Below are 15,240 nucleotides of genomic sequence, written 5' to 3'. Positions count from 1 at the left end.
CTTGAGCCACCGCGCCCAGCCATTCTGATTCTTATCTAACCGTTCTCATTCACCCAGAGCAACATGTTAGAACTTTGAGGACAACACTCAAATAGTGGGTTTTTCTCAATTTCCATATGCCTTTATTAGCAAATTTGCAAAATTTGTTACTATAAAATATATTTAAACTGTTTGCAAAATAATATAATTTACTTTTCATTTTTTTTTCTTCTAGCAAAGCATTCCTTCAACAATATAATTTACATTTTAAAGTACTTCTGTTCTAATGCCTAACTCGCAAACTTTTTTTTCCCTCCCCTCAAAACAGCGTCTCACTCTGTCTGTCACACAGGCTGGAGTGCAGTGGCATGATCACAGCTCACTGCAAACTTGACCTCCTGGGCTCAAGGGATCACCCTGCCTCCGTCTCCGAAGTAGCCTGGACTAGAGGCACACACCATCATGCCCGGTTAATTTTTTGTGTGTGTAGAAACAGGGTCTCACCATGTTACCCAGGTTGGTCTCAAACTCATGGGCTCAAGCAATCCTCCCACCTCAGCCTCCCAAAGTGCTGAAATTACAAGAAGGAGCCACTACACCCAGCCGTAAACAACAAACAAACTTTAGGAGCAAGACTTTATTTAAAGAAAAATCAGGCCAGGTGTGGTAGCTCACGCCTGTAATCCTAGCACTTTGGGAAGCCAAGGCGGGTGGATCACAAGGTCCAGGGATTGAGACCATCCTGGCCAACATGGTGAAACCCCATCTCTACTAAAAATACAAAAATTAGCCAGGTGTGGTGGCAGGTGCCTATAGTCCCAGCTACTCGGGAAGCTGAGGCAGGAGAATCGCTTGAGGCCGGGAGGCGGAGGTTGCAGTGAGCCAAGATTACGTCACTGCATTCCAGCCTGGCGATAGAGCGAGACTCTGTCTCAAAAAAAAAGAGAAAGAGAAAGAAAGAGAGAGAGAGAGAGAAAGTGGGGGGGGAGAGACAAAGAAAGAGAGAGAGAGATCGATCAGCCACGCATGATAGCTCACGCCTGTAATCCCAACACTTCGGGGGTCAGGGGAGTGGTGACTGCTTGAGTCCAGAGTTTGAGACCAGCCTGGGTAACATGGCGAGATCCTGTCTCTGCAACAAATTAAAAATAAAAATTAGCTGGGCTTCGTGGTGCACACCTGTGGTCTCAGCTACTTAGGAGGCTAAGGTAGGTGGATTGCTTGAGCCCAGAGGTCAAGACTGAAGTGAGTTATGATCGCACCACTGCTCCTCCAGCCTGGACAGAGCAAGATCCTATCTCAAAAAATAAAAAATAAAATAAAATATGTAATACTATGAGTAATGGACAAAATTATGTCACTGCCTTGTTACATGATGCACTGAGAATACATCGATTCTTATGTCCAAATATTCATAACCTGAATCTAATGAAGAAACAAACCAAAATCAAAGAGCATTCTACAAAATAACCGGGTTCTATTATTTTAAAATGTCAAGGTTTTGAAAGACAAAGAATAGCTGAGGGACTGTCCCTGATTAGAAGAGACCAAAGAGACAAGTAAATGTAACACATGTGACACATGGTAGCACAATGAATCCTATTAAAGCAAAACAAAACTGTTTTTTGGTTAAAAGGCGATTACTGAAGAATGGGGAAAATGTGAGTAAAACCTATAGATCAGATAATAGAGTTACTTCAATGTTAACTTCTTTATTTCGACAACTCTACTGTAGTTACGTTGGAAAATATCCTTGGCCGGGTACGGTGGCTGAAGCCTGTAATCCCAGCACTTTGGGAGGCCGAGACGGGCGGATCACGAGGTCAGGAGATCGAGACCATCCTGGCTAACACGGTGAAACCCTGTCTATACTAAAAAATACAAAAAACCAGCCGGGCGAGTTGGCGGCGCCTGTAGTCCCAGCTACTTGGGAGGCTGAGGCAGGAGAATGGCGTAAACCCGGGAGGCGGAGCTCGCAGTGAGCTGAGATCCGGCCACTGCACTCCAGCCTGGGCGACAGAGTGAGACTCCGTCTCAAAAAAAAAAAAAAAATAAGAAAATATCCTTGATTTTTTTGTTTTGCTTTGTAGACATGGAATCTTGCCATGATGCCCAGGAAGGTCCTGAACTCAAGTGATCCTGCCACCTCAGCCTCCCAGAGTGCCAGAATTACACAGGTGTGAGCTAGCAATATTAATGTTTTAAAGAAATCCATATTCCAGTATTCCGTAAAAGGGCATCCTGTCTGGAAAATCACTTGGCTCAGGAAAAAATAATTCACGTGTGTGTGTAGAGAGCAGATTAGGCCAGATGCAGTGACTCATGCCTGTAATCCCAACACTTTGGGAGGCTGAGGCAGGAGGATCACTTGAGACCAGGAGCTCAAGACCAGCATGGGCAAGAGTGAGACTCCATCTTTACAAAAAATAAAAAACACAAAAATCAGTTCGGCATGATGGTGAGCACCTGTAATCCTAGCTAGTCAGAAGCATGTGGTGGGAGGACTGCTTGAGCCAGAAGTTCCAGGCTACAGTGAGCTATGATCATTCCACTGCACTCTAACCTGGGAGACAGCGTAAGGCCTACCTCAAAAAAAAAAAAAAAAAAAAAAAAAAAAAAAAAGAGAGAGAGAGAGAATGATAAACGAATATGATAAATGATGTTAATATCTGAGGAAATCTAATTAAAGAGTACGTGGAAATTCAGTAGTGTTTTGTCAACTCTCCTGTATAAAATTATTCAAAATAAAATATTAAAATATATTAAGAACAAGGTTAAACTCATGCAGGATTCCAAATGTCTTAAAGTGTTATTTTCTTCTTATGCCTCTAATCCAAAGGTTTCCCTACTAGGATTTATCAGTCTAAAATAAGGGCTCAAACATGATGGAGAGACTAACAAAACAGGGCTTCAATGTATTACAAGAGGAAAATGAGCTGCAGATTTCATCTTAGATGACAGTTATCACCCAACTTCCTTATAAATCATTCCTCCAAGTCATTGGGCCTACAAAAAATTATGCTGCCCCTAAAGTCCAAATGTCAGTGGCATTTTTCTCCAACAAATGGAATTTCTTCAAGAAATGAATAGCCAGTTACCTATTATATGCAACATACTACACTAAACATTACAAGATATAAAATAAGCAAGGTAGTTCTTATTCTCAAGTAATTTTTATTCTAGAAAGAATTTGGAAAACCACAAACACACCCTCATCATCATATTAAGTACTCAGGTAAAAATTCCTGCATCTTTACATAATTTTCCTCTCTCCCACGTAAGCCCTCCCTATGGATCCCTTGCTAAAATTTTTTTTTTTTTTTGAGACGGAGTCTTGCTCTGTCGCCCAGGCTGGAGTGCAGTGGCCGGATCTCAGCTCACTGCAAGCTCCGCCTCCCGGGTTTACGCCATTCTCCTGCCTCAGCCTCCCGAATAGCGGGGACTACAGGTGCCCGGTACCACACCTGGCTAGGTTTTTTGTATTTTTTAGTAGAGACGGGGTTTCATCGTGTTAGCCAGGATGGTCTCGATCTCCTGACCTCGTGATCCGCCCGTCTCGGCCTCCCAAAGTGCTGGGATTACAGGCTTGAGCCACCGCACCCGGCCGAAACTTTTTTTTTTTTTTGGAGACAGTGTCTCGCTCTGTTACCCAGGCTGGAGTGCAGTAGCGCAATCTCGGCTCACTATAAGCTGCGCCTCGCAGGTTCAAGCAATTCTCCTGCCTCAGTCTCCCATGTAGCTTGGGACTACAGGCGCCCATCACCAAACCCTGCTAATTTTTTGTATTTCTAGTAGAGGTCTCCATCTCCTGATCTCGTGATCCACCCACCTTGGCCTCCAGAGTGCTGGGATTACAGGCGTGAGGCAGCACACACCCGGCCTGCTAAAACTATTGCTCAGAACTCCCTCTCTTTACACCTGGTCTCTCTCTACAGTAAATGTACTCAGAGCCTGATACAACATTACATTCTACAAAATCCAAAGGGTATACAGAGAGAGAAAATATCCCAGGCCTTTGGATGGATGGGTCCTCTGTGATCAACTTTAATTCTCAACAGATTATTTTAAATTTCTTCTAGATAAAGAATCCAAAGCAATGTTTTAAGTTCTACTTATCTATGTTCTTTACTATGTTTTGCCCTGGCTGAGAAGCCAAAGTACTAATTTTATAAATAGGAAAAACACAGCTTATAAACAAAAAACAATCAGTGACATGTCAAGTAGTATTGGAAAATAAGAAATTATTGTTTAAGATAGGGAAAACAAATAATAAACCTGAGTATAAGCCTTTACCTCTGTAAACCAATATTTTACATGAGTCTTAAGTTTTCTGAGTAAAATCACTGCCCTCTTATAGCATTTTAGTCCAAGCAAGCTTCCATTTCCTAGTTTCAACCTAAATTATAGCCAAATTTCATAATATTAGTAATTTAAGCCCCCACTAGAAATTCTGGGAGAAGCTTATTTCTTCAGAAATTACCTTTCAGGTTATAAGTTCCTAGAGTTCTAGTCTCTCTCTCCTACAAAAATTGTGGATCAGCTGGGCGTGGTGGTACGTGCCTGTAGTCCCTAGCTACCAGTGAGACAGAGGGAGGAGGATCACTTGAGCCCAGAAGTTTCAGGATGCAGTGAACTGTGATTGTCCCACTGCACTCCAGCCTGGGCAACACAGCAAGACCCTGTCTCTAAAGTAAGAAATAAGACTGGATCGACTTTTATGTCTTAGGAAACTCAAAAAATCTTTTACCCATAAAAAGAGTCTTTCACATTATTCACATACTGAATCACTAAACTAAAATACATAAAAAGAGAGCTGTAAGATTAGAAAAGAGGAAAATATTTAAGGACTCAAGTAATCCAAGAATTAGTCTAAAACCCATTTAGAGATGGTTTCATAGAGTTCTCATACAGTTAAGACAGTAATCTCATGTGAAGACCAGAGAAAGTTGAATCATGGTTCCAAACTCTGTGGCAACAAAATGACAGTGAACCCAAATTTCTCTTCAATAAACAAAAACGAACATCTAAGAAAAAATTATAGTTCCATGGAAAATTTAGTCCTGAACTAGAAAAAGCCAATTGCTTTCTAAATTTTTCCTTTTAAGCAAATAATAAAAATTTAAAGAGCCTAACAGAAGACACCACTTATCTTGTTGGTCTAGAATAAGAAAATCACTAAGTGCTAACACTATGACTGGAGGTCTTTACCATGTTTTGGAGAAACAAAATTATTTTTCAATATGCTTTTGTCATCATAATCAAGAAAACTGAGCTAATTTAGTTGTGATGACTTAAGATGTCTTTATATTTTCATAATTAAATGAAATGGGAAAAAAAGAAATCCTGGAAATGTGACCTAGTTTTAATGGATCAAGAGCCCTTTTCTGGTTCTACTCTGGCCCAGAGACCAAGATGAAAATTACCAGCCAGTATGCTATGTTAAATTTACCAATGAAAGAAGCATTAAGTACTTTCAAAACCTAAATTAAAAAAAAACACCTTATCAGATAAAGTTTGAAATGGAAAAGAAAATCAGAAATCCTAGACCAGCGTCTTAAGTCTTGTCATCACTTTCTGTTGGTTCTGATTAGACCAGGTCTCAGATTCCCCATCTGTAAAATGAAACATATAACTTCATAAAAGTATTTTGAAAATCAAAAGAGATGATTTTTAAAATTACTCCTTCTCGGTCGGGCGTGGTGGCTCACATCTGTAATACCAGTACTTTGGGAGGCCGAAGCAGCCAGATCACTTGAGGTCAGGAGCTCGAGACCAGCATGGCCAACATGGCGAAACCCCATCTCTACTAAAAGTACAAAAATTAGCTGGGTGTGGTGGTGTATGCCTGTAATCCCAGCTACTCAGGAGGCTGAGAAGGAGGAGGCTGCAGTGAACAGAGATCACACCACTGCACTCCAGCCTGGGTGACACAGTGAGACTCCATCTCAAATAAAAAAAAACAAAATTACTCTTCAAGAGGAAAATACTAGGTTTCCCACTAACCTATCACACACAGTGCTTCTCATTCCAGGTTCTTTTTAAGGTTGCCACTGTATGTGATCATCTTGTCTGACATGCAAAATCAGTTTTCATTCTTAGTAACTAGTTAACAAAATACTTTTTGTATTTATACTATACCTCATTCCAAAAAGGGTCTGAGGCACAAAAGCACATGTATATAGAGTTTTTAAATTATGCTAGCCTAATAAAAAATAAATTGAACTGGGGAAGATACTCAATGTGGCCTCTCCCCTACCAACCTCACATCACAACCTATATGAAACAGATATACCTGAAAAATTTTTAATTCATTATCTGATGTTAGAGTTCAAAATCTGCTATAAATATAAATATAATGGAGCCATCAAAGAAATAATGATGCTTTATCCTGCTGTCCAAAAATTAACAGTGACCTTACCTTGTATGGATCAAGTAAAAAGTCACTGAACTTGCTGGGCAGAGAATATTTCTTCACCAATTCATCTTCTACGACCCAAGGTGCATTTTCACCAGTACCAGCTCGTAATGCATTATGCCGTATAAAGTATCGAACTATCTCCTTATTTGGTGGGCGCTCTGTACGAATCAAGCTGTCTGCTGGCACATTACTGATGATCTAGGTTAAAAACAAATAAATAACTCACCACTGGGGTAAAAAGTAATTACCCAAACGAGAACAAGCAATATATGTTCTCTCCAGAAAAATCAAAATTCCATCTACATCAATAGAGCTACAAATTAGAAAAAAAACCAAAAAATTGGCCAGAGATGGTATCTTACACTTGTAATCTCATCAACTCAGGAGACCAAGGTGTAAAGACCGTTTGAGGCCAGGAGTTAGAGATCAGCCTGGGAAATATAAAAAGACCCTCTGCGTACAAATATCAAAACATGCCAATAGTCCTAGCTATTTGGGAGGCTGAAGCAGAATTACTTGAACCCAGGAGATCGAGGCTATAGTGAGCTATGGTCACACCAATGCACTCCAGCCTGGGCAACAGAGTGAGACCCTATCTCTTAAAAAAAGAGAAAAAACGGAGAATAATTTTCAGAGACAGAACATCAATTTAAAAATATCCTTAGGCAATCTGTCAATATGTATCAAAGTTTTCTAAAAATATGTATACCCTTTCAGCAATTCCTCTCGTTAAGAATTTATCTTAGGAAGTAAATGGACGAAGTCATCATCAAATGCTTTTAATAGCAAAAATGTGAGGAAGGGGTTGAGGGTTATTACCTAAAGGTACATCAATAAGGGATTTGTTAAATGAAAATATGTACATATAATGGACACTCCAGTCCTAAGAAAAAAGTTTCTCAACCCAGAAAAATTCATCAGAATCATCTAGGGTGCTATTAAAATGCAATGCTTGGGCCTCACCACACACTTAATGAATCTTATGACTCTCTGGCAGTAAAGGTTAGGAATCAACATGTGTAATCAGCTCCCCTGGTGACTATCACACACATTAAAATCTGAAAACACTGCTTTGGAAGAAAGTTTAATGACATTACAGATGCTTAGTACACAATAAATGAACAAATTAAGTTATAAAATAATATAGACAGAATAGTTCTACTTTTAAAAGTCACTTAATAGCAGGAAACAGAGAAGGAAGGAAAACAAATTTTTTTTTTTTTAAAAAGTCACTTAGGAGCTAACTACCATTTACTAAATCTATATTCACCAATTATCTCTGAGCATGACAACAGATATCATCTCTTTCTTATTTGCATTTTCTTTCTTCCTAAAATCAACTTACTCTTTGTGAACAAAATACCATCTATATCAATAGGGCTCATCAATAAGAATACAAGTGATACTTAGGCAAGTGGTTAAAACTAAGCATGTTTTAATCAGCTACCTTGCTGAATGAGAAGAAAGTCTGTGAAAAATTGTATTTAACAATATCCAATATTCAAATATAAAAAAAATCCTGGCTGGGCACAGTGGTTCATGCCTGTAATCCCAGCACTCTGGGAGGCCGAGGCAGGTGGATCACAAAGTCAGGAGTTCAAGACCAGCCTGGCCAACACGGTGAAAATCCGTCTCTACTAAAAATACAAAAATTAGGCAGGGATGGCGGCGTGCGCCTGTAATCCCAGATACTCGTGAGGCTGAGGCAGGAGAATCGCTTGAACCCGAGAGGCAGACGCTGTAGTGAGCCGAGACCGCGCCATTGTACGCCAGCCTGAGCGACAGAACAAGACTCCATCTCAAAAGAGACAAAAAAAAAAAAAAAAAAAAAAAAAGAAACACCTAGGCCAGGAATAGTGGTTCACGTTTGTAATCCCAGCACTTTGGGAGGCCAAGGGGTGCAGACCACCTGAGGTCGGGAGTTCGAGATCAGCCTGGCCAACATGGTAAAACCCTGTCTCTACAAAAAATACAAAATGAGTCAGGTGTGGTGATGCATGCCTGTAATCCTAGCTACTTGGGAGGCTGAGACTGGAGAATCACTTGAACCCAGGAGGCAGAGGATGCAGTATGCCAAGATAGTGCCATTGCACTCCAGCCTGGGCAATGAGAACAAACCTCTGACTCAAAAAAAAAGAAAAAAAAAAAAAATTCCTAACAACCCAGCCAAGGCTTCTGATCACAAACCATAAAACCAACAGTCAGAATAGAATTGGACTTGTCCATATTCTGAGGCAGGAACAAAACAATGTAAATAAAGCAGCAAAAGATTTGGGTTATAATCCTTCCCAATCTCATTTACTGAATCAAGAACTTTGACATTTACTAAACTTCTCAGGTCTTAGCTGTTTCTTCTGTAAAATGGTTACATCTGAAGACAAATGTGCACTGCCTTCCACACCCAGTCTGCTAATCCACCTCTTTCTAAGATTCTACATATACAGGTGGTGTAGGAGTACCTGAAAAGTAACATGGCGCCCAGCCCAAAACCCATTATTTTATATGCCACTATGAAAAAAACTCTTACCAATTGATTTTAACTTACATCCTGACTCTGGACAAGTTAAAAAAAATAAAATAAAAACTGAACATCTTAGAATAAATATAACACTGAATTAATTTGAGAATATTTACTATTGTAGGTTATTAGCTTGTAGTTTTATAAGGTTCCTTGTAAAAGCACTGAGAAGAGTTGACTCAACGTCTGAGTTTAATTAACAAATGACTGCTCCACTTTTAACTGGGAAGAATGATTTCCTTGGAAAGTCTGTAACTGCTGGGAACAGATTCTTAATTTTCAAACTGAGTTTCAAGCACAAATGATACCCTAGTAATTCCTATATAAAAAAGAGGAAAAGCATGCTATCTTCTAGGAAAGAAAATATAATTTACATTAACCTGAAGTCATTAACTACTGTAACTAGAAAACCACTCAGAATCTGCTGTACAAAGATATTTATTTGCATTTTTCTTTAGCACATATTCTCCAACAAAAGCAACCCTATGATATTTTCTTAAAGAACATCTATCACATGTAAAAAGTTTAATGTAAAGTGTCAACTAACCTTATCTTCATTTTGTAGTTTCACATCATATTTGTGAGGCAGAAATTTTGGAGGAGCCCATTTCCTTTCTCCTTTTTTTAATGAAGTAGGAAGTTTTCGTGGCGATCTACGTGCTCTGTCATCTAGTCAAATCATAGAAAATTGTGAAAAACATAATTATTTTAATCCTTTTCATTCACTCATTAGCAAGTCTTAACTGAACGTCTGCTCTTCACTACGCACTGGGTGACGTAGCACAAAAATGAATCATAATGTCTTAACTTCAAGGAGTTAAAGTCTATGAGGAAAGTCACCAAGTAAAAAACTACAATGTGGTAAACAGCATAATAGAAGTTGGTAAAGAAAAACACTATGAGAGGCTGGACACAGTGGCTCATGTCTGTAATCCCAGCACTTTGGGAGGCTGAGGTGGGTGGATCACCTGAGGTCGGGAGTTCGAGACCAGCCTGATCAACATAAAGAAACCCCCATCTCTACCAAAAATACAAAATTAGCGGGGCTTGGGGGCACATCCCTATAATCCCAGCTACTGAGGAGGCTGAGGCAGGAGAATCGCTTGAACCTGGGAGGCAGAAGTTGCAGTGAGCCGAGATCACGCCACTGCACTCCAGCCTGGGCAACAAGAGCGGAAACTCCATCTCAAAAAAAACAAAAAAGAAAAACACTACGAGAACACAGAGAAGAAATACTAACTTATTCTGGAAGGCAAGTAGAAAGATGAGTAAGAATATGACTTGGGACAGCTGTGGTAGTTCACACCTGTAATCCCAGCACTTTGGGAGGCCAAGGTAGGCGGATCCCCTGAGTCCCGGAGGTCGAGACCAGCCTGGGCAACATGGTGAAACCGTCTCTACAAAAAATACAAAAAATTAGCCAGGTGTGGTGGCACACGCCTGTAATCACAGCTACTTGGGCGGCTAGGGTAGGATGGCTTGAGCCTGGGAGGTCAGGGTTGCAGTGAGCCCTGATCTTGCGACTGCACTCCAGGCTAGGAGACAGAGTGAGACCCTGTCTAAAAAAAAAAAAAAAAAAAAAAAGAATACTACCAATAAAGCACATGACCTCTTCAGAGACTGCAAGCAATGAGGTGTGGTTAAATATGATGTGTACTAGAGTCAAAAAAATTTAAAAAGGTAAGCCAGGGCCATAATTAGAAAGGGTCTTGTATACCATTTAAAGAGATTAGAATTTGTCTTCCTAGCACTAAAGAACCAATGACAGTCTGTGGCTATAACTAATTACAGTGCATTTTGGAAAGATCAACATAAAATGGGGCCCGTCACAGTGGCTTGTGCCTGTAATCCCAGCACTTAACGGGCCAAGACAGGAGGATCATTTGAGGTCAACAGTTCAAGACCAGCCTGGCCAGCACGGTGAAACCCCGTCTCTACAAAAAATAGGAAAAAAATTAGCTGAGCATGGTGGCACACGCCTGTAATCCCAGCTACTCGGGAGGCTGAGGCAGGAGAATTGCTTGAACCCAGGAGGTGGAGGTTGCAGTGCTCCGAGATGATGCCACTGCACTCTCCAGCCTGCCTGGGCAACAGAGCAAGACTCTGTCTCCAAAAAAAAAAAAAAAAAAAAAAGAAGACGAATATAAAATGGAAAGTTGAGACTGAAGATAAGGAAATTAGAAAATACAATGCTGAACGTCTGAATTAGGCTGGGCACAGAGGCTCACACAGGTAATCCCAGAACTCTGGGAAGCTGAGGTGGGAAGACTGCTTCAGCCCAGGAGTTTAAATCAAGCCTTAGTCACATAGTGAGATCCTGTCTCTAAACAAACAAACAAAAAAATTAGCCAGGTGTGGTGATACACACGTGTGGTCTCAGCTACTCAGGAGGCTAAGACAGGAGGATCACTTGAGCCTGGGAGTTGAGGCTGCAGTGAGCTATGACCACACCACTGCACCCTAGCCTGGGTGACAGAGCAAGACCCTATCTCAAAAGTAAACATCTGATTTTATGTAACTATAATACAAAAGGAGAGTTAAGATGCATCTAGTTCTTGACCAACTAGACGTGAGAATGTTAAAGGTATCTTAAGTTTTTTGCCTTAAAGACTAGGTGGATGGATGGTGAGCCAAGTAAAAGAATGAGGAGAGAACAGTTCTTGTTTACCTGCCTTGGGATGCAAGAAGAGTGAGGTCAATTCAGCTTTACACATGTTGAATCTAAATTGCATAAAGGAGGGGTCAGGCGTGGTGGCTCACGGCTGTAATTCCAGCACTCTGGGAGGCCAAGGTGGGCGGATCACCTGAGGTCCAGAGTTCGAGACCAGCCTGGCCAACATGGTGAAACCTCATCTCTATTAAAAATACAAAATTAGCTGGGCGTGGTAGCGTGCTCCCACAGTCCCAGCTACTGGGGAGGCTGAAGCAGGAGAATCACTTGAACCCATGAGGCAAAGGTTGCAGTCAGCCAAAATTGCGCCACTGCACTCCAGCCTGGGTGACAGAGCAAGACTCCATCTCAAAAATAAGTAAATAAACTGCATATAGGACAGGCAAGTAAAGATCAAGTCAATAGTTAAAAGTCTTACCCAAGCTTGGAAATCACCAGGCTACAACAGTTAAGAATTCAAACTGTGTGGCCGGGCACGGTGGCTCACACCTGTAATCACAGCACTTCGGGAGGCCAAGGCGGGCGGATCACGAGGTCAGGAGATTGAGACCATCCTAACACAGTGAAACCCCATCTCTACTAAAAATACAGAAAGAAATTAGCCAGGTGTGGTGGCGGGCGCCTATAGTCCCAGCTATTCAGGAGGCTGAGGCAGAAGAATGGCGTGAACCCGGGAGGCGGAGCTTGCAGTGAGTTGAGATCGCACCACTGCACTCCAGCCTGGGCGACAGAGCGAGACTCAGTCTCAAAAAAAAAAAAAAAAGAATTCAAACTGTGGCATGAATAGCATATAACAGTACACTATGCAAACTGAAAAACAGAAGGCAAAGAATAGAATCCTATGGAAAAAGTCAAAGGAATGGCAGGGAAGAAAGGAAATAAAGAAATAGAATAGCTGGAGCACTAAGAGACAGCGGTATCAAGCTAAGAGATATGAGTGACCAACAGTATTAAATGTAATAGATGCAACACTATTCACAATAGCAAAGACATGGAGTCAACCTAAAAGCCAATGATGGACACAAGAAAGAAAACGTGGTACACGTACACCATGGAATACTATGCAGCCATAAAAAAGAATGAGATCATGTCCTTTGCAGGGACATGAATGAACCTGGAGGCTATTATCCTTGCAAACTAACACAGGAACAGAAAACCAAATACTGCATGTTCTCACTTGTAAGTGGGAGCTAAATGATGAGAATACATGGACACAGAGGGGAACAACACACACTGGGGCTTTTTGAAGAAAAACAACTAATGGGTACTAGGCTTAATACTTGGGTGATGAAATAATGTATACAACAAACCCCTATGACACAAGTTTACCTATGCAACAACCCTGCCCTTCTACCCTTGAACTTAAATGTTAAAAAAACAATAAATATTAATAAATATAACAGAAAAGTCCAACACAAGCCAAGAAGAAATATCTGCATTTGACAATTAAGAGGACACTTGTAAACTTAATAGGAAATATTTCAGGAATATAGAGGCAGAAGTAAGACCACAATAAAACTGATGCTCAGAAAGCAGAGAGAACATTCCTAACCAAAACACTTCTCAACCTCAAGGAATTGCAAGTAATGCCCTTATTACAAAACTTCAATATCAAAAAGAAGAGGGAAACTGGAAAACACACAAGTTAGCATTCACAATACAGAGGAGAAAACAAAACTGAAGTATAAACAACTTGGGGTGGACCAACTACAATGACACTCTCAGAAGTCTGCTTCAAACTACATTAAGAAAGTACCTCGAAAACCATCTGCACAGATCCAAAACATCTAGAGACACAAAACAGAATGGGAGACAGACAACATCACATTCTAATGCAAAGTTTGTACCAGTTAAACAGTGAGCGAATATTATCTGATTCTCTAACATTCATGGGGAGGGAGACCAATACACACCAAACACTTGGTACACCTACATTTTTGGAGGCAACAATAACCGAGTCCAGTCAAATTCTTTTTTTTTTTTTTTTTTTTTTTTTTTTTGAGACGGAGTCTCGCTCTGCCGCCCAGGCTGGAGTGCAGTGGCCGGATCTCGGCTCACTGCAAGCTCCGCCTCCCGGGTTTACGCCATTCTCCTGCCTCAGCCTCCCGAGTAGCTGGGACTACAGGCGCCCGCCACCTCGCCCGGCTAGTTTTTTGTATTTTTTAGTAGAGACGGGGTTTCACCGTGTTAGCCAGGATGGTCTCGATCTCCTGACCTCGTGATCCACCCGTCTCGGCCTCCCAAAGTGCTGGGATTACAGGCTTGAGCCACCGCGCCCGGCCAAATTCTTTATTAATGAAGGCCTTAGAGGCTGAACGGTCTTCCCAGTGAGCCAAATCTCAATTCTTCAACTTTAAAAACATTATTGTTAGAGTCTCCAGGTCCCTAGGATATCACAGTTTCAGGATTTTACCTGCTCCCATGTGAGGGACTTAAATTACAGATTATGGAGACAAGAAAGTGCAATTGACCCTTGAACAGCACAGGGATTAGGGCTCTGACCTCTCCTCCTCTTGTAGTCAAAAATCTGTGTATACAGACAGGCACAGTGGGTCATGCCTGTAATAGCATGAGGCCGAGGCCGCAAGGAGGTCCAGGCTGCAGTAAGCTGTGATCACAACACTCCACTCCAGCCTAGGGGCAACACAGTAAGACCCTGTCTCAAAAAAAAGAGGTCAAGGCAGGAGGATTGCTTGAGCTCAGGAGTTCAAGACAAGCCTGAGCAATATAGTGAGAACTGATCTCAACAAAACAAAAAACAACAAAACAAACAACAACAACAACAACAACAAAAAACCCTACAGGCTGGACGCAGTGGCTCAAGCCTGTAATCCCAGCACTTTGGGAGGCCGAGACGGGTGGATCATGAGGTCAGGAGATTGAGACCATCCTGGCTAACACGGTGAAACCCCGTCTCTACTAAAAAAAAAACTACAAAAAACTAGCCGGGCGAGGTGGCGGCGCCTGTAGTCCCAGCTACCCGGGAGGCTGAGGCAGGAGAATGGCGTGAACCCAGGAGGCGGAGCTTGCAGTAAGCTGAGATCCGGCCACAGCACTCCAGCCTGGGTGACAGAGCCAGACTCCCATCTCAAAAAATAAATAAATAAATAAATAAAACCTACAAAAATTAGCTGGGTGTGGTGGTGCATGCCTACAGTCCCAGCTACTTGGGAAGATGAGGTGGGAGGACCACTTGAGCCAGGAATGTCGAGGCTGCAGTGAGCCATGATCATGCCACTGCACTCCAGCCTGGGTGACAGAACAAGACCTTATCTATGAAAAGCCAAAAAAGGAGAGTAGGACAATTAGCAATTTACTAGAGAGATGAACTAGCATCACATAAGATGACTGAGGTCACTGCAACTGCAACAGGTCACTAGGAAATGATTACAGTAGTATAGTATGTACTACAGTTCATTTTATTTCGTTATTATTTAATACTGAATCTTCACATTTCTCTTGACTGAGAATAGTGCCATGTATGGTCTGTTTGTGTAAGTTCTGATAAATTTTAACTTTTTATAATAGATTTCTGCATATATTTTATGGTAGTAAATGATAAAACAGACTAGTATCTACATGTATTTTATGCATTTATGACATACCTTTTTGTTCTTTTTTTCAATATTTCTAGGGTACTCAGTTCGTCTGAGT

The 15,240-nt window shown here is 41.2% G+C and overlaps 1 protein-coding gene across 2 annotated transcripts in view; it reads right to left on the bottom strand.

The window, feature by feature from the left end:
• Window positions 1-15,240, bottom strand: part of BAZ1B (bromodomain adjacent to zinc finger domain 1B) — an 86,521-nt gene that overhangs the window by 44,506 nt on the left and 26,775 nt on the right. For both annotated transcript variants that reach the window (XM_010387455.2, XM_010387456.2), the window contains exons 5-6: window positions 9,463-9,584; window positions 6,398-6,595 (exon numbers count right to left, since the gene is read on the bottom strand). In XM_010387455.2, coding sequence (XP_010385757.1) covers window positions 6,398-6,595; window positions 9,463-9,584 — 320 coding nt within the window. The remainder of the gene's footprint in view (window positions 1-6,397; window positions 6,596-9,462; window positions 9,585-15,240) is intronic.

This window comes from Rhinopithecus roxellana, chromosome 6, assembly GCF_007565055.1.
Source record: "Rhinopithecus roxellana isolate Shanxi Qingling chromosome 6, ASM756505v1, whole genome shotgun sequence".
Lineage (NCBI taxonomy): Eukaryota > Metazoa > Chordata > Mammalia > Primates > Cercopithecidae > Rhinopithecus > Rhinopithecus roxellana.
The sequence above is the reverse complement of the archived record's forward strand: the minus strand, read 5'-3'. Positions and strand labels throughout refer to the sequence as shown.